At 50.2% G+C, this 26,854-nt stretch overlaps 1 protein-coding gene and 1 pseudogene across 2 annotated transcripts; one reads left to right on the top strand and one right to left on the bottom strand.

Moving 5' to 3' along the window:
* Positions 1-310: 310 nt before the first annotated feature.
* ATP6V1B1 (ATPase H+ transporting V1 subunit B1) lies at positions 311-26,854 on the bottom strand. Of its 2 annotated transcripts, none has more exons than XM_077134499.1 (14): positions 26,636-26,854; positions 22,040-22,095; positions 7,383-7,481; positions 7,097-7,190; positions 6,467-6,544; positions 5,269-5,408; positions 4,232-4,333; positions 3,570-3,667; positions 2,492-2,615; positions 2,095-2,245; positions 1,809-1,891; positions 917-1,021; positions 588-717; positions 311-490 (listed from the first exon to the last, which is right to left on the bottom strand). In XM_077134499.1, the coding sequence occupies exons 1-14, from the start codon at positions 26,751-26,753 to the stop codon at positions 327-329; spliced, it is 1,542 nt and encodes a 513-aa protein (XP_076990614.1). In that variant the 5' UTR covers positions 26,754-26,854; the 3' UTR covers positions 311-326. The 2 variants fall into 2 exon arrangements, with proteins under 2 accessions (XP_076990614.1, XP_076990615.1); XM_077134500.1 differs by lacking the exon at positions 26,636-26,854 and adding an exon at positions 26,038-26,149.
* Positions 11,562-12,290, top strand: LOC143660978 (serine/threonine/tyrosine-interacting protein pseudogene; annotated as a pseudogene).

The following is a 26,854-nucleotide window of genomic DNA, read 5'->3' as shown; positions in this document are numbered from 1 at the left end:
CAGTCTACTGTCAGCTAAGAGTTTTTTATAGGCTCATTTAATGAACCTCATATACCCATCACTCAGCTTCACCAATTATCAGTGTCTTTCCAGCCTTGTTCATCTAAGATAAATACTTTCCCTCAGTTACTTATTGGGGGGGGGCTTTTAAAATACCAATGCAGGCACCACTGTCAGAGCAAGACGTGGAACACAGCCTCAACAACCATCAGTTCTTTCCAAGCGGCGGGGCGCAGGGACAGGATGGAGAGTGGGTGCCTCTCCGGCCCGCGGGGCGCGTGGGGGGTGGGCGGGGCCCGGAGGGGCGGGGCCCGGAGGGGCGGGGGCTAGAGCGCAGTGTCGGGCTCGGCGCCCTGCGGCGCCCCCTCGCGGGGGTAGAACTCGTCCACCACGCTCTGCGGGATGCGCCTCAGCAGCTCCTTGGGGAAGATGCGCAGCAGCTGCCAGCCCAGGTCCAGCGACTCGAACACCGAGCGGTTCTCGTAGGGACCTAGGGACAGAGCGGGGGCGAGGTTAGGGGTGCGCGTGTGTTGGGGGTGGGCGGGGGGATGAGGGGAGTACCGTCTAGACGCCCCAAAGTGGCGCACCCTGGTTGATGAAATTCTTCTCGAACTTCTGCAGGAATTCCAGGTAGAGCAGGTCCTCGGAGGTGAGCGCCTCCTCGCCGACCACCGCCTTCATGGCCTGCACGTCCTTCGCGATGGCGTAGCAGGCGTACTGCGGGGGGCGGGGGGCGCGGCGGTGAGCCCGGGCTGCGCGCGGGAGCGGGGTCCTCCGCCCGGCGGGGTGGGGACGGGGTGGGGGGCGTTTGGCGGACAGGAGTGTTGCTGGGAGCGAAGCTGGCGGTCCAGACAGCGCCGCCCACTTCCAGTTCCTGAGACTAGACTGCCCGCCAGCCCCGGGCCCCTCGCCTCACCAGCTGGTTGGAGACGTCGCCGTGGTCCTTTCTGGTCATTCCGTCGCCGATGGCGGACTTCATCAGCCGCGACAGCGAAGGCAGCACGTTGATAGGGGGGTAGATCTGGGAAGCAGAGGAAGGGAGTGGCACCCAGCAGGGCCCCAGCTCTTCCTTCCTTCCCACTCCTTCTTGTCCCCCCCCCTCGCCCCTCTTCACCGGAGGCGCATCTTCTGACATCCGTCTAGGGCAGGTGTCTACCCGCCCGCAGAGAACGGGAGAGGCGACGGGACATCACGATAAAGCGCTCACTGCCTCAACGTTGTTGCTAATTTGTACAGAACCGTTTTGAAGCTTAATGTTTAATAGCTTCAAAGAAAGAACCTACCCAGAAAAGAGGGCAGAGTCATAGGGGCCGCCTTTCACCTACAGAGAGGTCAGGCACGTTTTTAAACTTTGGCGCAGTATCGTATTCACAGTCTTTTTGGGTGGGTTACCCATCGCTATCTGCCCACCGAAACAAATGACTGGTAAGGGGAGCGAAATGGCGTTTATAGAGTGTCCGCTCTGTGCCAGGTACTTTCCTCACGCCGGCTTGTTTTGTTCTTGCCACACACCTGTGTGATTGGTATTATTACTCCCATTTTATTGAAAGAGAAACAGGGTCAGAGGGGTTAAGCTATTTTTTTCAAGGTCACACAGCCATGTAGGGTTTCTAGTCAGAACTGACTCTGGGGAAGGCGGTTTTCTTTCTGTGAGCCACGCAGTCTTCCCAGGTGTTTATCTCGTTTGGAGTCGTGTGGTGGGCCCTCCTAATTCGTGGAGAGACACAGCACAGGGGCTGGGGGACACCCCTTCGTCAATGACTGTGGGGGAATGGCGAGAGCAGGAAATGGACGGGGAGGGCTGGTACCTGTCTGTTATGAAGCTGTCTGTCCACATAGATCTGTCCTTCTGTGATGAAGCCCGTCAGGTCAGGGATGGGGTGGGTGATATCTACAAGAAGAACAAGCTGTCCTCGGTGGGGACCAGGTCTCCATCCACTCAGAGGCATCGGGGCTCCTTCCCGTTCGTGGCAGTGACAGGGGCGGGGGCGAAGTAAAGGGCAGTGACGACCCCGAGGGAGAAGCAGAGGAGGAGGCGTATGCCCCCCGGGTCTCCGGGTGGCACAGGGGTGCAGCGGGCCCTGGGGGCCTCACCGTCGTTGGGCATGGTGAGGATGGGGATCTGCGTGACCGAGCCGCCCCGGCCCTCCACACGGCCTGCCCGCTCGTAGATGGTGGCCAGGTCTGTGTACATGTATCCGGGGAAGCCTCGTCGCCCGGGCACCTCCTCCCTGGCGGCTGAGACCTGCGGACACCCATGGACATCGGGAGAAGTACGGGGAGAGTGGCCGATTCCAGGAAGGGCAGGGGGGAGGTTTGGCGACCCTGACAGAGGGTGGCCAGGCGGCGCCCCGGCTCTGAGCTCACAAGGGTGGGGCAGGCTGCAGGGGCGAGACCCCCTCACCCAGGGGCCAGGTGGTGTGCCACCCCGGGGGTGTAGGGCCGAGGGACAGGCTGGGATGAGGCTGCCACAGCTCCGCCGCCGCCGCACCTCCCGCAAGGCCTCGGCATAGGAGCTCATGTCGGTCAGGATGGCCAGCACGTGCTTCTCACACTGGTAGGCCAGGAATTCCGCAGTGGTCAGCGCCAGGCGCGGGGTGATGATCCGCTCGATCCTGGAGGGCGGCCCAGTACCGAGTGGAAGGTGAATTGGGACACGGGCTGTTGTGCATGTAGGCCAAGAGGAGGCCCCACTCCCAGCCCCCAGGTCAGGCCCATGGCTGGGTGGGGGGTCGGGGGGGTGGGGGTGCTTCTTCTGCCCGCCCTGCTGGTCAAGGCGGGAAAGGGGACAGAGGCTGGGGCCGGGGGTGGGGGGTGGGGGTGGGGGCCGGGGAGTGTCTGAGTCGGGCATCTGGGCTCCTGCTGTAGCTCGGCCTCACCCCAGGGCGCCCACACTCACGTCAGGGGAGCACCTTCCCCTGTGTCCTCAGAGTCCTCAGTCCTCACTGCTGCTCGCCAGCTCACTGAGAAGAGCCGTACACTCGCTGCCCTGGTGGCCTCTGTCACCCTGAGGACCCTGAGAGCCGTCCCCTGCTCCTGACACACTCAGTCTCCCTGTCCCAGGATCTGGGCCTGCGGCTCTTCCTTTTGGTCGCATCACCATGGCCTCCAGAATCCCGCTGCTTAGCCTTTGGAATTCCCTCAAGACCCAGGATGGTTTACCAGACTTGTATTTTTTTTTTCACCTACTCCCAAATTGAACTTTTCTAAACTTTTCAAGTGGCAGTTTTTCTAGACAAATGGTTGAAGGACACGATCTCCTTAGTAGTGGCTTTATGGAAGTGACAGAAGGATGAGGAGCCTGCCTGGGGGCGGGGACCAGAAGCAGGGTGTGGAGAGGGCAGAGGGGCTGGGGCGGCGGGCAGGGTTGTGGCCTGCCCGCTCGGTCTCTCCGTGGGCTCTCACGTCCTCTTCCCTGGCCTCAGTGTTCCCATCTGCAGTCCGAGGGGTTGGTCTCCCAGCTCTTGACCACACTGGTGGTTCCAAGGCACCCCTGAGCCTGGGGCTCTTTATATGGAGGGAGCAGGGGCCTGAGGCCTGAGGCATACGGGCATCAGGGGAAGGCTCACGTGGGGTCGTTGGCCAAGTTCAGGAAGAGGCAGACGTTCCCCATGGCGCCGTTCTGCTCGAAGTCGGACTTGAAGAATCTGGCCGTCTCCATGTTCACCTGGACACAGTGGGGAGGCCTGGAGGGAGGCGCTGAGGGTGGGGGCCCTGTCTCTACCCATCTCTTCTCAGTTCAGCTAGTGGACTGGCAGCCACTGGGGACAAGGACACCAAGGTCAAGGTGTGACCTTGGAGCTTGAAGTGGGGGGGTCTAGGTGGGCTGACCCCATCCTGGGAGGGTCAGAGTTCCTTGAGCTCTGTCGAAGGCCATCCCTATCCCTCCCCTGGGAAGCCCTCTGAGAAGCCCAATTCCCAGAGCTGTCTCCTCTCCCCAAATTCCCTGAATCTCCGCTTCTCCAGGCCACCCTGGCATCATTATAGCTGCTAAGGCCTTTGGATTGTCGTGAGGGACTTGCTGTCCCCTTCTGGTCACTGAGCCCACTCCCACCCCCTCAGTGGTGCCCTGGGCTCTCTGTCCTGAGGCCAGACAGGCCGGGGCACTCATGGCTTCTCCAGGAGAAGGATTGTGCCTCCCCCATCAGACCAGGCCATGCCAGGGGCCAAGGGAGACAGGGCTGCCCATCTACGGCTTCTACAAGTTGCCACTAGACCCAGTTCCCTTTACCCCCATGGCTGCAAAGACGATGGCAAAGTTGTCGTCGTGATAATCCAGCACAGCCTTGGACTTCTTCACCAGCCCGGCCTGGCGGCAGATCTGGGCAGCTATCTGGGGGGGAAGCAGGATGGAAGGGAAGACACAGTCTTCATCAGAACACAGTCCAGCGCCCTCCCCCTCGGGCACCCAGTGCTCCGAGCAATTTCCGGCCCATTTTCCTGCCACGGCCTGTAGTGGGAGGGATCCAAGCCCAAAGAAGTGAAAAGGCTGTCCCAGGTCTTTCAGCCTTTCTCAGGGGAGAGGTCTCTTGGTTTGTGGCTGCTACAAGGCCGTGGGGCCGTGCCACGAGGAGCAGGGGGCAGTGACAGTGCCAAAGCGCAGCTGCCTCGGCATGGGTTTGGGGTCACTTGACTTAGGGCAGTCAGGCCTTTCAGAGACCCCCTAGCGCTGAAGGTTTGTCCAAGCACAGACGTGCCACAGCCTGTTCGATGGGGGCTGCCCGCCACCATGTTGAGACCTAGCACTGGCGGTGGGGGCACGTTTGTGCCTCTAACCACAAGGACCGCTTTGAGGCATGTCCTGGAGTGGTCAGGGTGGGAGGCGGGCAGGGGAAGGGCGCCTGGAAGCCAGCTGGTCCCAGCAGGTGCTCTGAGGAGCTGGGCTCTTTGCTCTTGGGGGGTGGGAGCAGGTGGGGTGGGGAGGCCTCAGGTGGCCAGGGGCCGCGAGCGTTCGAGGAAAGACCATTACAGGGACCAGCGGGTGGAGGCTGTCAGTTCAGTTAAGCTGGACTTTTAATGCAGGGACCTCCCCACGGGCTCTGTCGTGAGCCAGTGAGTGCCCACTCGCGGAGGGGCAGAGGCCTCCTGGGCTCCCGGGGGGCACGTCGAGGAGCCCTAGTGCAGCCCTGAGCTCACGAACTGGCCGAGGACGACGGCCCGTCTGGGTGCTGGTGCCCCCGGCTGGCCTGCCCCGCCTCCCTGCTGACCACCCAGCCCCCTGCCCAGGCCCTGCTCCTTGGGCAGGCCCATGGGCCCTGCGGACCTCACCTCGTTGTGGGGGAGCCCAGCCGCGGAGAAGATGGGAATCTTCTGCCCGCGGGCAATGCTGTTCATGACATCGATGGGGGAGATCCCTGTCTGGATCATCTCCTCAGGGTAGACGCGGTCATGGGGGTTGATGGGCTGGCCTGGGGGGAGGGTGCCAGGCGGCTGAGCTCTGCCCTGTCCCCCCACCCCCACCCGAGTTTGCTCCAGACTCCAGAGCATGGCAAGTCATGGCAGGGGGGCTTCCCACTGTGCCAGCCCATCGAGCACCAGGTGGGTGGTTAGGGTAAATGAGGAACTGAGGTTTTCACTTTATGTCATTGTAATTCATTGAAATGCAAAGAGCCATGGGTTGGCCACCTTGGGCAGCGCTGCTGCAGCGCCCTGGAGGGGGTCAGGCAGGGGACTTGGGCTGAGGGGCCACCTTGGGCCAAGGCGGTATCCTCCCCATCACCTCCCGGTGCTTGTGTGGGGTCTAAAGGACCAGAAGGTGAGCTGGAGACCTCCTGCCTGAGGTACTTTGTCATGTGGTCTCGGGCATGCATGGGGCTCCCTGGGCCCCATCGCACCCCATCGCACCCCATTACATCTCCCTGGGCCTCCATCGCACCCCATTACATCTCCCTGGGCCTCCATCGCACCCCATTGCATCTCCCTGGGCCCCCATCGCACCCTATTACATCTCCCTGGGCCTCCATTGCACCCCATTGCATCTCCCTGGGCCCCCATCGCACCCCATTGCATCTGACGTGGCGGGGCTGGAGGAATTAGGAACCCCCCCACAGCTGAATGGGAGAGGCTGTATGGACTTCTGTAAACCACCCACCCCTCAGCTCTCGGGGTTGGGAGCAGTGGGTCAGAAGGCAAATGAGGATGGTCTTGGGGCACTCAGATAACCTCGCACAAGGATCATGCATTTTTACAGGATCTGGAATGAAATTCCAATGGTAGCATTTCTGGCTCTGGAGCAGGTGGCGGTGGCAGACTGGGGGACCAGAAGCCCCAGCCCATCACATCACACCTTATCTGCTTACTGGTCCGACCGGCCCTGGGGGTGAACCTTGAGCAATTCAGCGTCTTGGCCTGAGTCTGGGGCAGACTTACAAGGGTGAGGCTTCCCCTGACTTAGGCACGGATGGACGAAGGGGGAGGGAGCTGGGAGCTGGGTCCCCAGGGCCCGCCAGAGCCTCCAGTCACTCACCATTGATGTCCAGAAAGTCCTCGGCCATGACCGCTGGCCCCTTGTCAATAGGTTTTCCGGAACCATTGAAAACGCGACCTGAGGGTGGGTGCGGCGTGGTGGAGGATGTTCGGGGCCAGCCCTGTGACGACGCCATGGTGCTGCCCTCCACACTGCCACTGGCTCCCCATCCCCACGTCCCCATCTCTCAGCCTTGCCCCATGTCCCTTCTCTGACTATAGTGACTGTCCCCGTGGAGCAGGCCCTCTCTCCCCCCCCAGAAATCTTCGACAGGCAAGGGCCTGACTAATGGGGAGATTCCAGGACTGGAAAGAGGGGCGGGCCAGGTATAGCAGGTCTTGGGAGAGAATGAGGGGATGTGCAGGACTTGTCAGTCCCCTTCAGCCGGACTCCAAATATATAGCTCTAGCTTATTGAACCTGCCTTCCTGGTTTATTGAACACTTACTGTATGTCAGGCCCTGGGCTGGGGTTGGAGGGTCACAGAGAGGAGAAGACACAACCTCTGACCTCAGGGCAGACAGACAGGTAAACAAGCAATGACAGCGCAGTGAGCCACGGGCTTGGCCAGGAAAGCTGGACCGGGAGATGGAGGAGGGCCCCCCGCCCTGTCCTCACTCCTGTCCCTCACCCAACATGTCCTCTGACACTGGAGTGCGTAGGATGTCCCCAGTGAATTCGCAGGTGGTCTTCTGGGCATCGATTCCAGAGGTCCCTTCAAACACCTATGGGGCCAAGAGATTAGTAGCCCTAAGAGGCTTGCCATGATGAGGCCTCCCATCCTGTGCACCTGTGTTTGCCCAGCTCTGGAAAAGCTCTCAGGAAAATGGGACTTTCAGGAGCTTCTACGATGGCGTGGAAACTTTGTGGGTTCGTTCCTTCACCCAGCCAGCTCACATCTCATTGTCACCACTTACCTGGACAACGGCCTTGGTCCCAGCCACCTCAAGCACTTGCCCGCTCCTTTGAGTCCCGTTGGGGAGGGTGAAGTTGACAATCTCAGCATACTGGGCAAACTGGCAGGAGGGGGAGAGCCCAGAGAGACCGTGAGGCTAGGAGCAGTTTCCATGTCCTCTCCCATCCCTCCTTGATCCAGTCTCAAGCTGCCATCTCCCCTCTTGTGACCAGACACTGTTGGGGATGACCTCGAGGGACTGGGAAATGGAAAGTTTGCATTGTTTGGGAGGCAGCATGCTGGGTGGTGAGGAACACGGACTTGGAAGCTGGAAGTCCATCAGCTATCTTGCTATTGAAGTTCTTATTAGCTGTGTGACCTTGTGGAAGTTACTTAATGTCTCTGAGCCTTAGATTTCTCATCTTCAAAATGCGGATAATAATAATACCTACTTTTGAGGGCTGCTGTAGGGAGGCAATAAGACAATATATGTAAAGTCATTAGTGTGGTGCTTGGCACTTCCTAAAAGCTTGATAAAATGTAGCTATTAAGGCTGCTTAGGTCCCCTGGGAGGCCAGGAGAAAGAGACATTCTGTTCAGGTGGACTATTTGCAAACCACAGGCCAAGTGCCAGGTCTCCCCATGTACCCTGGGCAGTCCTTTCTTAGCCATGGGGCTGAAACTGATCCATGTGCAATCCTCCTGGACCTCAGGAATACAATGTATCAAGCTAGAGTCCAGAATAAGAAACTTAGAACTCAACATTAAAAAGCCATGTGGGAAAGAAACATAGACCATAAAGACTGAGATGATATAATCTAGGAATGCCTAGAGGGTATAATGGTAGTGACTAAATGCACAAATTTAAGAAATGGTTTTGCATGAGGAAGAACAAAGGAATGTCATTAATGCAGGGTGGTGAAAATAGATAGTAATTAATGTTTTAAATTTTTAACTTACGTGTGAGACTAAAGCAAAAAAAATGTTTATTTGGTACAAAATTTATATTTTGACTAGTGCATTTCCTAATATAACCTATGTAGACAGCTTAATTGAATACCATAAGTACATGGACTTGAGTAGGGCATGAGATTTTGTTAGTTTGTCCAGAGTGATGCCCGGATAAATCCCAGAGTGATTTGAATAGTGAATGAAACAGTATTTGCAAAATCCCCTTTGGGGAATGGTGACAAAGGGGGAAAATTCAACTTCCCCAAATTGAATTCTTGATAGTCTCACAAGCAGTGGGGACAATCAAAGCTATAGACCCCAGTCTTGGGGTTTGTTCATATGAAACTTAACCCCACAAAGGATAGGTCAAGCCTACTTAAAATTAGGCCTAAGAGTCACCCCCAAGAGAACCTCTTTCGTTGCTCAGATGTGGCCTCTCTCTCCAGCCAACACAACAAGCAGACTCACTGCCCTCCCCCTGTCTACGTGGGACATGACTCCCAGGGGTGTGGACCTTCTTGGCAACATGGGACAGAAATCCTAGAATGAACTGAGACTCAGCATCAAGGGATTGAGAAAACCAAAAGAGGGAAGAGTGAAATGAGACAAAATAAAATGTCAATGGCTGAGAGATTCCAGAGTCGAGAGGTTATCCTGGAGGTTATTCTTACGCATTAAATAGATATCACCTGTTAATCAAGATGTAATGGAGAGGCTGGAGGGAACTGCCTGAAAATGTAGAGCTGTGTTCCGGTAGCCATGTTTCTTGAAGATGATTGTATAATGATATAGCTTTCACAATGTGACTGTGTGATTGTGAAAACCTTGTGTCTGATGCTCCTTTTATCTACCTTGTTAACAGACGAGTAGAACATATGGAATAAAAATAAATAATAGGGGAAACAAATGTTAAAATAAATTTAGACTGAAATACTAGTGATCAATGAAAGGGAGGGGTAAGGGGTATGGTATGTATGAATTTTTTTTCTGTTGTCTTTTTATTTCTTTTTCTGAATTGATGCAAATGTTCTAAGAAATGATCATGATGAATATGCAACTATGTGATGATGTGAATTACTGATTATATATGTAGAACGGAATGATCATAAGAATGTTTGTGTTTGTTTGTTGTTATATTTTAAAATAAATAAATAAAAACTAAAAAAATAAAAAGCCATGTGGGAGACCTGGGTTTGATTCTGGCCTATGCAACACTCCCTTCCAACCAAAAAAAAGTGAGCAAGGATTTGAATAGACATTTCTCCAAAGAAGATATACACATGGCCAATAACACATGCAAAGAGGCTCAGCTTCATTATTCATTGCTAATGATGAATAATCAACTGGGGCAGATTGCCGTCTGCCCACCCGCTGCCTGTGGTCCTGGGCCAGCCAATGAGATAGCACTTTACACCCACTAGAATAGTTATTAAGAAAAAAGGAAAATGATGTGTCAGTGAGGCTCATACACTGTCGATAGGAAAGTAAAATCGTGCAGCCGCTTTGGGAAACAAACTGGCAGTTCTTCAAAGTGTTAAACGTAAAGTTGCCGTATGATCCAGCAGTTTCACTCCTAGGAATGATGTGTACACAAGAAAAATGAAAACGCATGTCCACACAAAAAATTGTATATGAATGTTCATAGTAGTATTATTCATGATAGTCAAAAGTGGAAACAATCCAAATATCCATAAACTGATGGATAGATCAGCTTAATTTAAATGCAGTATATCCATACAATGGAGTAATATGCAGGCACAAAAAAGGAATGAAGGGCCAATACATGCTGCAACATGGATGAACCTTGAACATTATGCTAAGTGAAGGAAGCCAGACACAAAAGGCCATGTACCATGTGATGCCATTTATCTGAATTGTGCAGAATGTATTGAAATAGAAACTAGACTAGTGCCAGGCGCTGGGGGGAGACTCCTAATGAGTACGGGCTTTCTTTCCAAGGTGATAAAAATGTTCTGGAATCAACAATAGTGGTGGTTGCAAAACTGTGAGCAAACTAAAGAGCACTGAACTGTACACTTTAAAAGTGTGAATTTCATATTATGTGAATGATAACTCAATAAAAAAAAGAAAAGAATCAGGCTGAGCCCCCAGGACCACAGGCAGTGGGTGGCAGCAGGCACTCTGCCCCTAGGGAATTCTCAAGCCTCACAGTCCCTCCATGACCTGCTTTCCTGTCTTTACCACGTCTAGAGGAGACTAAGAGCTTGGCCAGGGAGGCTGGGCGGGGAGAAGAAACCTTTCGCACCGACACGGATTCTTGGCTCTCATCAGCCCCAAGAGAGCCAAGCCCCGGTACCTGCTCCTTCTCTCCAGAGGAGCTGCTGGAAAGAACCCAAAGCAAGGATGCCTCGCCTTGCTCCCCAGGGAGTATGCCATAATCTTAATCCAATAAACCAGATAGTAAAAAAGATGACACTCCCACCCAAAGTTCTTGATACTCTAGGAAATTAAGTACTCCCCTCAATTACTCCCTAGACCACAGAAGACTTAAAAGCTGGAACGAACCCATTGAACACATAAAGCTGTATCATGTTCTCTGACCATAATGAAAGCAAGTTAGAAATCCATAGGGAAAAGATAGTTTTAAAAGCCTCGTACATTTGGACATTTTTAACATTCTAAATGCGGAATGTTATTCTGTATTAGAAAATGTTCAGGACCAAATAATGAAAAACTATATAGCAACATTTATGTGACGCATTTAAAGTTTTAACTACTTAGAAAAGGGGGGGGGGGGATTGAAGAAGCTTAAAAGTATGCAACTTGAGAAGTTGCAAAGGAGAACAGCCTTACTAAGAAAGTAGAAGAAATATTAAGAGGGCATAAATGATTAAAATAGAAAACAAACATATAATAGAGGATCAACAAAGCCAACACTGGTTCTTTGAAAAGTCTAATAAAATAGACAAATGTGTCAATACTTACTAAGAAAAGAGAGAAGGCGTGAATAAATAATAGTTGGAATAGAAAATTCACAGTTGGAGGGTGCCGAGGCAGTGGGGTGGGGGTGGCGGCGGCGTGGCTGCGGAGTCCCCGCCTTCCAATCCTCCTGTTCTCTCTGGCGCTGCCCCCGGGATCCTTTAGACTGCGTGTGTTAGTTGTAAGCCCACTAGCTCTCCCGTCCTCAGGTTCTCCCCTGTGCAGCCACTGCCAGATCTGAGGTCGGCTGGCCGGATAAATCGCCCTCCCAACCCACCCACCGACCCACGGACTGGGACCCTGGAAGACAATGAAACTGGAGTTCCCCACCCTTCCACATTGCAAAGAAGTTGCCCAGGAATGGACCTATCCTATGAGGCAAGAGATGCAGGAAATTTTACCTGGATTGTTTTTACGCCCATTTTCTTTCGCTATGCAAAGCTAGCTAGCTATACTACAGAAACATGGAATAACTCATATAATATGCATAAGACAAAATATTGAAGCAAACTTTATTAAACCAAACTTTCAGCAATCATTTAGATATTTGGTCTTGGATGTTGCAGATAATCCCATCAAAAATATAATACACTTTTTTCCCCCATGACTAAACAATTTATTGATGGGAGTTTACAAACTGGAGGAAAAGTTCTTGTCCATGGAAATGCAGGGATCTTCAGAAGTGCTGCCTTTGTATGCATATGTCATGGAGACATAGTGAATGAAGTGTAGAGATGCATTCACTTATATTCTAGAAAGGAGATAGTGTGTTAATCCTAATGCTGGATTTGTCCATCAACTTCAGGAGTATAAAGCCATCTACCTAGCACAATTAACAATACAGATGATGTCACCCCTACAGACAGAAAGGTCATCATGTGTCCATTCTGGTACCACAGGCAGTTGGAAGAGAACCCACGAAGGAGATGATTTTGGAAACACGCAAGTGGCAACTGCACAGAATGACTGACTCAAGAACAACAGCAGAGAAGATGTAGATTTCTATTTGGGAAAGAGAAAATACTAGAGCCAATACTAATGTAAAATGGTAAAAAAAAAAAAAAAAAAAAGTAGTTTCTTTTCAATTATATGTTGCTTCCAGACATGTTTCTCTGCACTTGTTGAGCAACATTTTAAGAAGATATTGAACTTCTGCAATAGATGGCACTGATGCTTTCACTCCTTTTATTTTTTTTCACTTTACAGTTTTATTATAAACGAAGAATTTTGGACTCGCAAAGAGGTATTATTGCAATGATGCACTTTTCATTCTTGAAATTTATTTGTATGATATAAAGTTATTACTTTAAACAAAATGCAAGTAGGAGGGATTTGTTTATAAAATTTGGGTAATTTATAATGAAAGAATTTACCAAAGTTTGCTAAAAAAAATTCATTTTGTGTTACATACACTACATTTTTAAAGTAATTTTACAGTTCAGTTTTATGATGGAACCTCTTACAGAAACATTAACAAAATCCAGGAATCTGCTACATTTCTCTCTTTTAGTGTAACTCAGTACATTATCCTTTTATTTTTCTAAGCTCCTCTTGATCCTTCATTAATAGTCTTTAAATCATGTCATTAGCCAATTTTCCTAACTTTGATGTGATCCAATTATTGCTTCCTTTCCTATTACCTTCCTAATCTGTTTATTCCATTAAAAAAAGTTTAATAAATAGAGGAAGGTGTTTTACTTTACAGTATCAGATTCTCCTCAAAAAAGGATGTTAGAAATTTCAAGGGACTTCCCTTTTTGCATTATTTTATCTGTTCTTTCGAGAGCCTGTTTTTTGTGTGTGTCTGAAATAATTCTAAATAAAATGTAATATACCAGTGTAGCTCTATTGACTTTTCCCCCTAAATCAAACCCCAAAAAAGGAAAATGCCTTGTATAATTTAAAAAATAAAAAGATACATCCTCACGACCTCCAAAATTAATATACTGAACAGTGAAAAGTAAGATTAATGTTTTTCTGTAATTTCTTTGTTTTTAAACTAAATTAGTTCAAATAAAAAATATTAAGGTTTGAAAAGACCTCAGTAAATTATTTGGAACAAGTTCATTTTATGTTGTCTTAATGATTGTGTGAGATTGTTCCAGCCCTCTAGAAGATTTTCTCTGAAAATGCATTTACTGGAGAAAGTGATTGTGAGAAACCTTATTATTTTAATTAGCTTTATAATAAGTTCTTTAAATTGAGTAGATCCAAATTTCCCCCATAATTTGCATTAGCAAAGTCACTTTATGAATCCTTGGTTATCTGTGTTTTTATCTGTATGTATAAAAATTGTTCTGAGAAAAACATTTGCTATTTTAAGTATGCGATTGGAGGGAAGAGAGAATTGTTTTTAACTTTTTATAATTGATGACTCTAGGGTAGCACAAACAAAACTCCTTTGTATTTTATTTTTCTCAGTTCTCTCTTGAGGTGCTCTACTGATGGGAATGATTTCTATGCATCCCTTTTGTACCAGAAGGTACTATGCAAGGTAACCTATTACACCAAGTACTTGCTTTGCTTTCCTGTGGTGTAATAATTCCGTAAAAGCTATTTTATCCAGCACAGTGAGGAGTGGGAATGGATTAAAATGCTTTGTTAGGGCGGACCACAGTGGCTCAGCAGGCAGAGTTCTTACCTGCTATGCTAGAGACCTGGGTTCGATTCCCAGGTAAATAAATAAATAAAATAAAAAATAATACTTTGTTAATTAAGAGTCAATTCCTAAATTAAGTAGATTGAAATACTAGTGGTCATTGAGAGGGAGAGGTAAGGGGCATGGTATGTGTGAGTTTTTTCTTTTTTATTTCTTTTGCTGGAGTGATGCAAATGTTCAAATAAATGATCATGGTGATGAATACACAACTATGTGAGGATATTGTGTCACTGATTGTACACCATGTATGAGTGCTTGTATGTCAAGAATGTTTGTATGTTAAGTTGTTACAATAAAAATATTTTTTTAAAAAAAGAGTCAATTCCTGTTGACCCAGGTGATACTCTTCTGATTTCCTCTCCCTTCCCCCGTTTTACCATCCTGAAAACAGTGTAGTGTTGATCCCCTTGTGGTCAAGTGTTCTGCTGTGTGATGAGGCCATTTGGCGTGGTTGTCTGGTGCAGTCAAGGCTTGCACTGGGTCTGCAGAAATTCCACTTAGCCAAGCGCCAGATCACACCCTTTCCGGTATCTACATCACTTCTTGGACGGGAAAGCAAAGATCTCTCTGGCAGTTTAATCATTTCTGATGCTTCATTCTGCAAAGAATCTTCATAATTGCAAATTTAGGTTTTTAACAATGAAGCACTAAGATCTTTTTATGAGTTTCTTAAATTCACATAGTCTTTTTACTAATCTGGCTAAGAATGCAGGTTCAGTTGTTGATATTATAACGGGTAATTTTCCACTTTTTATAACCACCGTAAATGTTATGCTGTCACTAAAGTGCCTGCCCAGCACTGTATATTAAAAACAACCTCTTACAAACACTAGAAAAAAGAATGCCATCATCTTGGGTACGATATTAATGTGGACAAAATATGGAGTTTATTTTTTCTCCAGAGAACATTTCAACTTTGTGTTTTCTTGAATCCACTTTCACCTAATACTCAACTAATTCTTTTGATAGCTCTCTTCACTTTGGTTCCATTTCTGTGATTCCTTTATTTCCACTGATATTTTGTGATAAATTTAACCGATCATGATTTATTTCCTAGAGTATTTGAATAATATATGTATGACATAATACCCAATCTTAAAATTAAATATGTAATCTGGGCACAGAACTTAAAGTGAAATTGTGTCAAGACATAGGAAAACTGCACTATTAATGTCTATTTTTGAAAGTAGGAAGTAATTTGTTGAAAATATTCAAATTGGAGTGACAGCTTATTTACTTCTAAATTTCAATTGGTTCATGTCAATTTCTTATCTGTTAGATGTTTAAAAACAGTTGCTTTTGTTTATTGGTATTTACTCAGGTGGAAATGTTAAACAGTTATAGTTTTTGCTATACTCTCAACTACTTAACTTTTTGAAAGGAATATTAGTTTTGAGGGGGATGTTTGTGCTTCATCTGAAGTTAGAAGTAATGTAAAAAAATGTTTAGCTTGTCCTTTTTAAGAAAATATGAGGTTTCTAATAGTCTTATTACCATGGTAATTCAAGTGAATTAGAAGTATTTAACTGCAGTCATGAATTATAAAGTTGGGATGTATATATCAGGATCTCAACTTGATGTAAAGTAAATGAATAATTAATTACCTGGTGATTTTTTTCTTTAATAACTGGTTTAACCCATAACAAACTTAGCTTTGTTATGGATTAATTCAATATTCAATATTGAATTAATTAAACTTCAATATTTATTTTATATTTGTGCATTCAACAGTGCTCTGATTAGGAAATATCTGATAGTTAATGTTGTAGTTTTTTTTTTTTAGTGATTAGAAAAAAATAAGTTTCTAGGGTCTCTGAATGCTGGATTTTTTTTTTTGTCTTACCCATCCATGGCTGCTAAAAAAAAAAAGAAGAAAAAAATCACTCAAAATATTCAGGTTTACATATTAGCTTGCGCTCAAAGGGAGCTGTCATACCTCGCAGTTCAAAGTGTTTTCTATAGGTCAGTAACATTACATTGTCATGTAACTGCAATTTACTATGCAGCAAAAATGATTCAAGAAGAAAAATAACCTACAATGTATATTTATCTTTGTATAGTCAATTGCTTAATTTACTCTTTTAACAAACATTTGTAGTTGGATAAAATGCTTGTGTGTATATAGGAATGTCACACTGCAAAATGCTGCTAGCCCAGGCACAAAGTATTAAAATTGTTTTGTGAAGATTGCTGATTGTATTAAACTATTGTGCCATTATACCTCAAAAAGATTGAAAAGCTCATTTATACTGCTTATGATTCAGAATTTCTTTACTTAGATTGTTAACTTCTGGGTAAAAGTAATCCAGTTTTATTCCCACTGATTGTGGCGGATGAATGAACATTGACTATTAGAACCACGAGAGTATACTTCAAAAAATTGTGGTCACACAAAAATTATAGTCAGTAGTCCATGCGAATGCAATATTCCAAAAATATAACAACAAACAAATGCAACATTCCAGTTAAAGTATATTTTTAAGGATTAGCTCTGCAAGTTTGGGGTTGGAAGAAAGAGAATCATGTTCAAAGAAAAGGGTAGGTCATCCAGAGAACAGCTTCTGGCCCATTAAAAAAATACTCACTGCTTTTACAATACTCTCGTCCTGTTATGTTTGCTACCTGTATACTGCTCTTCATCAAATCAAAGATGCCATCACGACTACACTATTATTTTCGATAAGACTAAAAGGCAAAATGTTGCAGACTAAACTATGACAAACCATTGATCATAAAATGCATTCACATTTCACAGATGTTAATGTGTTAAAAAAATGTGCATCTTAGAGTCAATGAAATACAAATATACTAAATGTATGGGATATAGTAAAAAAAAGTCATAGTTATATATACTGAAGATATTAAAAACATAAAAGGAATTATGAGCAACTTTATGCATTATATTTAGATATAATGAATAAAGTGTTAGAAGGATACTCAAACCAAAATCAATTAAAAATGAAATAGATAGGGTAACATTCCAGAAACCTACAATCTCCAGATGGGTCCCTGGACCAGATAAGTCCTGAAATGCAGAGGGCCCAGCCTCTCCAGAACATCAACTAGTTCCATCTGCCTACCCCATATTATTGACAGCCCCTTCCAACATGAAAAAGTTAAAATGGGCATAGCCCAAATACCTCTAAAGAGTGGGAGAAAGACCAAAGGTGATGGTGGACTTATACAGAGAAGGTTGGGTTTAACAAATGAGTATGAGTGCTGAATATTGATATTTCTTTTAGTCTCCAGTATCTTAGAGCAGCTAGAAGAAAGAACCTAAAATGGTGGAATTATAACCCATGCCAAACTTTGAAATCTGTTCCATAGCTAATTGTTGCAGTGTGCTTTGAAATTTATGGCTTTTTTATATATATGTTATTTTTCACAAAAAATTAAATATATATTTATTTATTTATTTATAGCCTCCAGTGTTTTGGAACAGCTAGAAGGAAAAATCTGAAATAGTGGACTGGTAACCCATAACCAACTCTGAAATGTGTTCTGTATCTACTTGAAGTGTACTTTGAAAATCATTGCTTTTTCTTTCTTTTCTTGGTATATACATATTATATTTAACAATAAAAAATTTTTTAAATGAAATAGAAAGCTAGAAAAGCCTTGTAGTCCTTAAGGTATTGAATAAGTAGGGTAAAATCTTTCCACAAAGAAAACAGTAGTCTCAGATAGTTTTACCAGTGATTTCAAACAAACAAGGAAGAAATAATTTGAGACTTAAGTCTTAAAGGCAGGAAGTAAAGGGATGGTCTTTTATTCATTTTATGAGGCAAGCATAACCCGGATGCCAAAGTAAGATTATAATGGGAAAATCGCAGTCAATCTTACTCATGAACATAGATGCAAAAATCCTCACCAAAATCTCAGTAACCCACGATTGCTAATCACTGCTGACATCCCCCGGCTTTACGTTCTCATCCACAAGAGGGAGCCCAAGAGCAAGGAGAGCGAGGGCCTCAGGCGTCTGGGTCCTGGCTCCTTTCCCTCTTCCACTCTACGTGTACACATATGTGTGTCTGTTCCAGAAACTGCTACTAGTCTCATTTGCTTTTCTGTGGAAGTGATGGTGGGTGCTAACATCAGGAGGAAAATTGCAGTGGCTAGACAGAGTACAGGCTAGAGTGCACCCAAAAGAAATCAGGCAACAGGCCCAACAAAAATAAGGCAGCAGGGAGGTAAAAAAAAAAAAAGTGACCATTTTTAAATGGGTTGATGTGGGTACAAAAAGATAGGCAGTGCACTGCATGTTCCTGAAATATAAACTCGGGGAAAATGAAATCTAAAAGGTAGAGAGATTACAGTCAGACATGAGAAAGAACTGTCGGGACCATCACACTTGGGTATGAGAAAGCAACGGATGGTGCAGAGCCTGGAATCTTTTAAAAAGACAACACCGGGGTCTTTTTGTGAGTGTGTTGACTGGATGTCTGGGGGGGTGGGTTGGGGGTCAGAGCCAGTTAGAGCAGTGGTACATGGGGAGAATGCCAGTGTGTAACAATAAGTGTGTATTCCAGAGGAACCCCATTTCCCAGTCACACGCCGAGCAAGCCTGATTCTATCAACTCTCACCAGTGAATACTAAGAATTGAGGGAGTGGAGATAGTTCGGCGCAATCCATCCCCTCTGCTGGAGATTCAGCTGAGTTCTCAACCCGTAAGAGATTGGGTGCCGGGGAGCTGCTGTACCCACTTAAGAGGACTGGGGCGTTTTTAGCAAGCCCGGCAGCACTTGTATGAGGGAGGACTGGCCTTCAAGTCCTCTCCTTCAAATGACGCCCACGGCAGTGTGGGGACTCCTCTTTGGAAACTGTCTTCAGAGCTGATGCACAGTCTTTCAGAAGCTCCTTTTCCTCCAAGAGTTTAGGAGCAGCCAGCCTTTTTGAACCCAAGCTGGTTCTCAACTAAGAACCCTGCTTTGAAACACAGAATGCAGGAGTTGAAAGATCCCATCGGGCGGGGGTTCTAAAAATGTGACCCCAGAGCAGCAGCAGCAGCACCCCCTGGGAACTTGTTAGAAATGCAGATTCACAGGCCCACCCCCCACCTGCTGAATCAAATACTCTGGGCATGGGGCACAGCAATCTGTGCATTAAACCCTCCGAGTGCTTCTGATGCACGTTCACATTTGAGAACAATTACTCTAGTGAATTCACTTCCCAATATCTCAGGCTGTCGGATATCCAGACTTCTCTGTAATGCTTGCCGGGACCTGTGTGTGTGTGTGTGTGTGTGTGTGTGTGTGTGTGTGTGTGTGTGTGTGTGTGTGTGTGGTCACGGAGGAGGCATTACTGCAGCTTCTGTCCTCACACAGCTCACTTATTGGAAACTCCTTGGCATTGACTGGAGCTACCCTTATGGGAACTTTTGCCCACTGGTCCTGTTGCTGGCACAGGTCAGCTCTGTCCCCTCCATCAGCTGAAGGGGGCCCTTCAGATGTGAAGCTCTTCCTGAATCTTCCCTTCCTTGGGAAAAACCCTGCCAGATCCACTTGCCTGCCTTTTAGGTCATGCTTGGGGGGCAGGCAACAGAGCCCCCACCCCTTTCCTGGTCAGTGAACTACTTCTGGATCCATTCTCCCCAAAACTGAAAAACAAGCCCTTTCCCCTTTTTCCCCCTCCCCCCAGAGAGGTCTGACCCCACATGCACATGCGGTGGAATTGTGAGATCAGAGCTGCGGGTGTGAATGTGTAACAATCCAGGGGAATCAGTTCACTACTCTGCAAATCGGAGGGGGGCCGGTTAGCCTTTTCTGGACCACAGAGCCTGGAAGATTAGAGAAAACTGTGAAGAGTCCCCCTCCCCCCCCCCCCCCGAAAAATGCACAGGCATGTGCATGCATAACTTCAAAAATTTGCATACAATTTCCAGGACTTTATTCCCTGTGTTAAAAACCTCTAATCTATAAAAAAAAAATCCCTTCTCCCCCAAATATAAAGGATGGGAGCAGAAAACATCATTGCCTGTGTGATTCAAGGCAGGCAGAAGGCGGCGTTGTAGAGACAGAAATGTGGCCTTTTGCCCAAGAAAAAACTAAGGAAAGGGATTGTGAGACAGTGGAGACAGATGCAGAGGCCATCCCCTGAATTTATGAGACTATACACTTCCCCCAGCAAGCGCTGAGCTCTCCAGGTGTCTCCAGTGCCCAGTAGGGCTCAGCAAGAGTTACAGGTGCGTCCAATAATCATAAATCCTGGTTTCCTAGACCAGCCCCATTGCACAGCTGAGAAAACGGAGGCCTTTATAGGTGCATCCAGAGTAACAGAGTGGGGTAGGCCTGCCGGGACACCCCACCTGCTCAACACAGACTGAAGGGGGCGGGCCGTTGAATCAGGCAGTGCTAGCATTTCTGCATTCCAGGCAGGGCAAAGGTTTGCTGTTCTCCAGGGGGAATCACAGTAACACACTCATCTGACTTTACCCTGACAGCGACCCTGCTGCCGTTTAGGAGGTGATGGAAAAGCTATGGGGACGGAAGGAGGTGACAGCAGCGCGACACTGTGAACAGGACTTATCCTGCTGACTTTACATTTCAAAGTGCTTAATGTGGGAAATTGTAAGATATAAATCTACCACAATTGAAAAAACAAAACGAAACAAACAAACAAAAAAACCAGATGAGGAAATGGGGATTTACCATCCTCTTTAGATGGCTCTCAGATTTTATGAGCATCAGATCTCTCGGAGGGTTTGTGCAGACAGGTGTCTGGGCCCCACCCCCAGAGTTCCTGATTCCATCAGAGTGGGTGGTTTGGGGCCCAGGAATTCAAATTTCTTATGCAGTTCCCAGATGGTCCTGCTGCTGCATGCACTGCTGATCAAGCTTGACCAGCTTACTCCCTTTCATTTTTTACCCTTGGAGAAGGGAGGGCGGGAGGGAGCTGAGTTCAGCCCTGGAGGGGTATGAGCCCCGGGCTGGCAGGTGAGACTGCTCAACCACACCCACTCCCAAGGCATCCCGGAAACTAGGGGTTCTCTCAGTAACAGGAACTTGGAATCCATTTTCTGATTTCTTTAATATAGTTGGCTCGTCTTGACAAGTCCATATCCAGCCATGATAACACATTCATTAGTTCATCTCATTCATTCATTCACCCTTCCTTTGACCCCCCATGTACTGAGCACCTCTTAAGGGTTGGGTGTTGAGGGCTGTGTGCAGGGAGCTAAGGGTTAATAACTCTCCCCCCATGCCGAGTTTGGGAGTGTGTCGCATGGCCTGCAGGGATGCTGTAGACAGAGTTGCCCAGAAGTGTGGGGGAGCTTCCAGAAGAACAGGGAGGGAAAGCGTAGGCCAGAAGGCAGAGGGAAAATGACAGACGAAGGCACCATGACACTCAACAGCAGCTCCACTCAGAGGCGGGCTGGATTTCTAAATGGCAGTGGGAGCCCTGAGTTGGCATGCCAGTGGACAGGAGTGCAGGGATCCTTCCCGGAAGGCCTCATGTGGGGAAGCCTCCCGGGAGTCCATATAAGTTTGCAGCAGGACAGTGAAGGGGTCAGGTATGCATGGCCCTGGGGCCACTGCCGTGATAAAGCCCTGGGGTACGAGGGGACCTGCCAATGAAGACCAGGAAGAGGGGAGTCCGGGCCAAGGATGGTGCAGGCTTCCAGTGCTCACTTGGGGTGGGGTGGGGGGCTGGGGGGGGCTGGTGGAGAGGGGACACCTCAGGGTGACCTTGTACCTTTGCAGAACTCTTTATGCCAAAGGCCAACCCCAGGCGGGCCACGCTCCTGCAGCTCCCCAGAGGACACAGAATAGCCCACGTGCCTTCCCAGAGGCCCGCAGCTCCTTATGGGAGCACCCATAAGGGCCCTTCACCCCCCAGCCAAGCTGCTACTCCAGGACTGAGGTGCCACCAAGGCCTTTGAAAACCACCAAGCTCTGGAGAAATGGCGGCTGGTGCTGATGGCCGCCTCCCCTTCTCCTTCTGCCTTCTTTAAGGGAGCCCCCGTGAGCATCGTGGGCCGGAGCTTCAGGAAGTCGGCCCCCCCCATTCCACTGATGGAGAAACGGGGGCAGCAGGCCCAGGATCCTCCAGCCCGGGGTGGGGCGGTTGGGCGGCTGGGGGAGGGGGAGGGGCCTGGTCTTAGCACCCGGGGGAGGCGGGAGCGTCTTACCTTGACCTGGTCCAGCACCACCAGGGGCCCGTTGACACTGCACACGGTCCTGTAGGCTGCGGAGGAGGGAGGCGGTGAGGGGCTCCGTCAGGACCTGTCTCACACCCAGGCACACGGGGCCCAGTCCCCCGACACGCGCGCGTGCACACGCACACACACACACACACCCACACACCCACACACACACAGCATCTGGCCTTTCCCCCCTCCGTCTCTGCCTCGGCCCCCCTCCTCCCCAGCCGGGGCTGTCAGGGTCATTAGCTGTGACAGGGCCAGCCACCATTGCTGTAAGGGTCATGCCCCTGCCCGCAGGCCCCCGCCGCCCGGGACACCTGCAGGAGGCTGGGGAGGGCCAGGGCGGGGGTGCGGGGGCTGCAGAGGCCTCCGCGCAAAGCCCCAAGCAGCTCAGGAGCTTTTCTCCTCCCTAATGCTGATTCCCCTCTGGCCTCAACCTCCGCCTTACCCTCTGACTGGCAGCTTTTGGAAAAGCTTCTGGCCCCCAGCTGTGGCCATGAACTGCCCTCCTTGGCTGTCACCAGGACCTGGTGACCGCATCTCCCTTTGCCTCCCCGCGCTGACTGTGCGCAGGGGGAGGGGGCTCTGCACTCACCACTCTGGGATTTAAGGCCCTGCCAGGGAGCCTCCCGGCCCCCAGACTTGCTGGGTGCCCAGTGGGGGAGGGGAAGACGCCAAAAGGAAGGAGGAAGAAACAGACGGCGCTAGCAGCTAGAGAAACAGATGCTCAGGTTACAGGGGACGGATTAGGTTGGATAGCAAGAAAAACTTCCTAACTCCAGTTTCGGGGGGCCCGATGGAAGAAGCCTTGGACGGGCAGGCAGGAAGCCTAGTTGGTCTGCTAGAGGCTAGCTGGGGACCCCGGGATACCATAGCCTTCCCCTCTCAACTCTGCCCTGGCAATCAGGGGAGAAGAGAAATGCCTCCCCACAGCCAAGGCCACACCAGAGGCCATCTCATCACCCCAGCCTCATTTGTAGGCCGCCTTCCCGAGCTTCCAGAAGGCTGGAGCCTGGCATGGGTGGGCTTCATTAGCAGCTGCTGGATAAGTGGCTCCAGAGCCTTCGCTGCAGGCAGCGTGCACATCCGCTCGCATGGCTCCCTCTGCTTTGGGATCGGCCTTTTTGGACCTTTCAAGGCCCTGCCCTTGACTGACAGCTGCCAGCCCCCGGGCTCTCTCCCCCCAAAATCCCACAGCTGGTCTGTTCCTTAATCACCGGGACTGTGTCCCTCCTCTCAACCTAGCAAGCTACACCTCTGCCATCAGACTAGACTATACCTCTTCCTGGAGGCCATTCATTTTGGACTCGGCCAGGGTGGTGGCAACCAAGGTGCTCTTGTCTGGAAGCCAGGTCTTTTATTTGCACCCACCGCCAACCCTGCTTGGGGCCATTGTGCGAAGCGGTAAACCGAGGCCCGGAAAGTTGGTTGGTTTCTCCCAGGGTACACCACAAATTAGACAGCATCCTGGGGCACTCAGGGATGAAAGCCACCGCCCCAGCTCCTCCACCTTGAACCAGAGGACCCCTGAGGGGCCACTCCCCCGATGGGTCCTCCTGAGACTTTGCAGACACTCCCTCCGGCGGTGTCTGCCCACCCCCTCCCCATTGTCCTAGCTGACATTTTGGGGGAACTGCCGGCCTGGTGGAGCCCCCACCTCCCACCGCCTTCCCTGTCAAAGGCTCAGCGGGAGCCGGGGAGCAGCCCACTAATTAGGGCCGGCCCAGCCACACCTGCAGTGTCCGGGAGAGGGCTGCGACAGGCGCGCCCATGCGTGAGGCTGGGCGAGGGCAAGCCGGGGGCACAGGTCCGCCACCTCCTTCCTGATCCCTGCTGGAGGGATTAGGGGAGGGAGTATAGAGGCTGGAAGCAGAGGTTTCTTAGAAGCAGCCCAGGGCCCTACAGACTGGAGCTCTCAGTGTGACCTCTCTCCTAGTTTTCATTTAAGTAACGAGAAGGATGGGAGCAAAGGCTCACACTGTGCCTGCCCCAGCCTGGCCTCTTCCGCCCCACACATCACATAGAGCTCCATGCCACCTCCTCCCAAACCAGGAGCCAAAGCCCTGGGGGCAACAAGTCTAGCTGCATGGGAGGCAAAGGGATTCCTTCCTTACAGAGGTAGATACCACCTGCATTCGCCTCCTGCCCCCCAGTCTGACTCCACCCTGCCCCTTCTTTCCTGGCTGAGTCACTTCTTAGCCACTGCAGTGAAGCCACCTTTAAGGCCCAAGGTCTACTAAGCCCACCTCCTTCAAGAAGCCTTCTCAGATTGCCCTGAACCTGCTGCGGCTAAGTGTGCCCTAGGGGCGTGGAGCCCACTGCCTCCTATTCTGGCCCTCCAGCCCCCCAGCTCTCCTCCCAGGCTCTCTCTGTCCCTACACAAAGGGGGGAGAGTAGGAGCACCCTACCTGGGGGTGCTTGGGGTTGCAGAGTAGGAGACCAGGCTGGGCAAGAGGAGCGGAAAGGGACATGAGTCCAACCTCCAGCCTACTGAGGAAATCTTAAACCCTCCCTGGTGCCTGTCTGTGTCCCCAAGACAACCCCTCAGTCACCCGAGGTGGCAGGAGGGCAGTGGGAGAAGGCTGCAAGGGCACAAGCTCATGGAGGAATCCAGAGCCTGCCCCTTGGGGTGGGGGTATTGGGGCTGGGCGCAGTCCTCTCCTAGGTGTGCCCCGAGAGGACACACAGCATGCAGCTCAAGCAAAGGTGGTGGCCTTTGTCATTGCAGTCACACCTTTAACACAGGCAGTGGGTAAAGGCCAGAAGGGGCTCCCCATGCACATTGCATCCATTTGCTTAGGTGGGGCCACACAGGGCCAGCACAACTGGAGGTAAACACACAGCACTGTCACCCCTGGTTTCCAGCCTGGGTCAAAACCTCTGCGGTGCTCTCTCCTGGGCAGAAGGCTGGTTGCCTGCTCAGGGCCGGGTCTTCTGGAGGAGGAGGCTTGGGGAAGACCTGCAGTGTCCCTGAAGGCGCATTTCAGGGAGGGGAGCAGAACTCACAGGTCCAGACCACACACCCCACTCAGCACCCCAGCAGCTCTCCTCTCCTCCCGGAAAGGGGGTGGTGGGGAGGAGCTGCAGCGGTGGGGACTGGATGGGGATCTGACACCTCAGATCAGCTTTCCAGGCCTGGGCTGTGGACCCAGGTATTTCTGGGCCTTGGCGACCCCAGCTTTGGCCTGGGGGTGGGGTATGGGATCTGTACCTCCTGCCTCCACGAGGCAGGGCCTGCCCCACTGACAAGTTCTCCTTAGCTGGAATGTTTCCCCCCCAACCCTTTCAGCACCTGCCTCAGGTCTCAGGTAGGTGCTGAGGCCTGACCCCCCGGGTGGGGGCTCTGGTCCCTGTTGGGTGCTGGCCCACCGCAGGCCTGGCTCTCAGCTGCCCTCTCAGTTCACTATGTCTTGTCCTATCGGTTTAGGAAGCCGCAGAGGGAAGGTGGCCCGTGCTCGTCCTCCTCCCCCCTTCCCCCCCCCCTTCCCCCCGTTGGGAGTCTCTGGCTCTGCTTAGCTGGGACTGGCCAGGCCGGTTTACTCCAGAGAGCTGGGCTGTCCCGGAATTCGAGAATGCTCCTGGCCCAGGAGAGTGACCTTGAACAAGGAGAGGTGGGGGAGGGGCAGGATGCCCTTTAGTCCACTGGACTGACTGTTGTCTGCCCCCAACATCTGAACTTTGCCCCCCGCCCCCAGAACAAGCACTTGAGTCTCATCCAGGACTGCCCCCCCCCAAACCTACCAGGGTGCACTCTACACCACGGGCATGCACACACCCACATGCGGATTCCAGACACTCGCCCTAGACCCAGTTTACACACACATGTGCAACATCACCCAACCACACACCCACATGTGTTCTCTCCATGAGCAGATGCACAGATTCACTTCAGATTCATGGCCCATAGCCCAAGCACACAGACTCGTCACCCTGAGCACGTACTTGTTACACACACACTCAAGCTGTCACACACGTATTCATACCTCCCCTCACCGCCAGTGCAGGGGGGAGCACAGCCCCCAGGAGCATGCCTTCACCTCAGTTATGCAAAGACGCCTTCCTTCAGGTCACACACACAACACACGCCCAGAGACACACGGTGGCACATAACTACTTCCTCATCCGACAAACACACACCTACCCTACTTGCCACACACATCACCCCCAGGGACACATCGTCACACATTTCCTCCTCTGTGTGTTCCAGGAGCACACAGGCAGATAGCCCAAGCACACAGTTGTACACACACACACACACACACACACACACACACTCAGGGGCGTTTGCGGGCCCTCTCCCCCAAGCTTTGTCAGAAAGCAGGACTGGACTTGGAGTCCTAGTGCAGGGGCTGGGCGACAACGGGGAGGTCCCTGAGCCCTGCTCTGGGGTCACCTGGGCTGCAGGAAAAGCCCCCGACTCTCTCCCTCCATCTGCATAGGTGGCCAGTGCCCAGGCGGCCTCGCTGAAACACTTGCACTGGACTGGGGGACCTACCGAGAGCCCCCAGCCTTGGGTCCTCTTTCCCCAAGGCAAAGGAGCAGGGTGTGCCCCCCCCCCCACCGCTGAGGAATTATACTCACTGACACGAGGGTGCGTGATATAGTGGCGGGTGACCGCCTGCACGTGCTCACGGGCTGCACCCATGTCGCCGCCGCTGCGGGGGAGCCCCCCAGGCCTGCTGTCTACCTTTGTGGCCATGGCACGGTGGCGACAGGCTAAGAGCTGAGAGCCAGAGCCTGCCGATGGCAGCTCCTCCAGAAGCTTCAGGCCCAGCTGGAGCCGGAACCAGCTGCCCGGCC

This window comes from Tamandua tetradactyla, chromosome 17 (genome assembly GCF_023851605.1).
Source record: "Tamandua tetradactyla isolate mTamTet1 chromosome 17, mTamTet1.pri, whole genome shotgun sequence".
Taxonomy (NCBI): Eukaryota; Metazoa; Chordata; class Mammalia; order Pilosa; family Myrmecophagidae; genus Tamandua; species Tamandua tetradactyla.
Note: the sequence above shows the minus strand (reverse complement) of the source record. Positions and strands in the feature narration are given on the sequence as shown.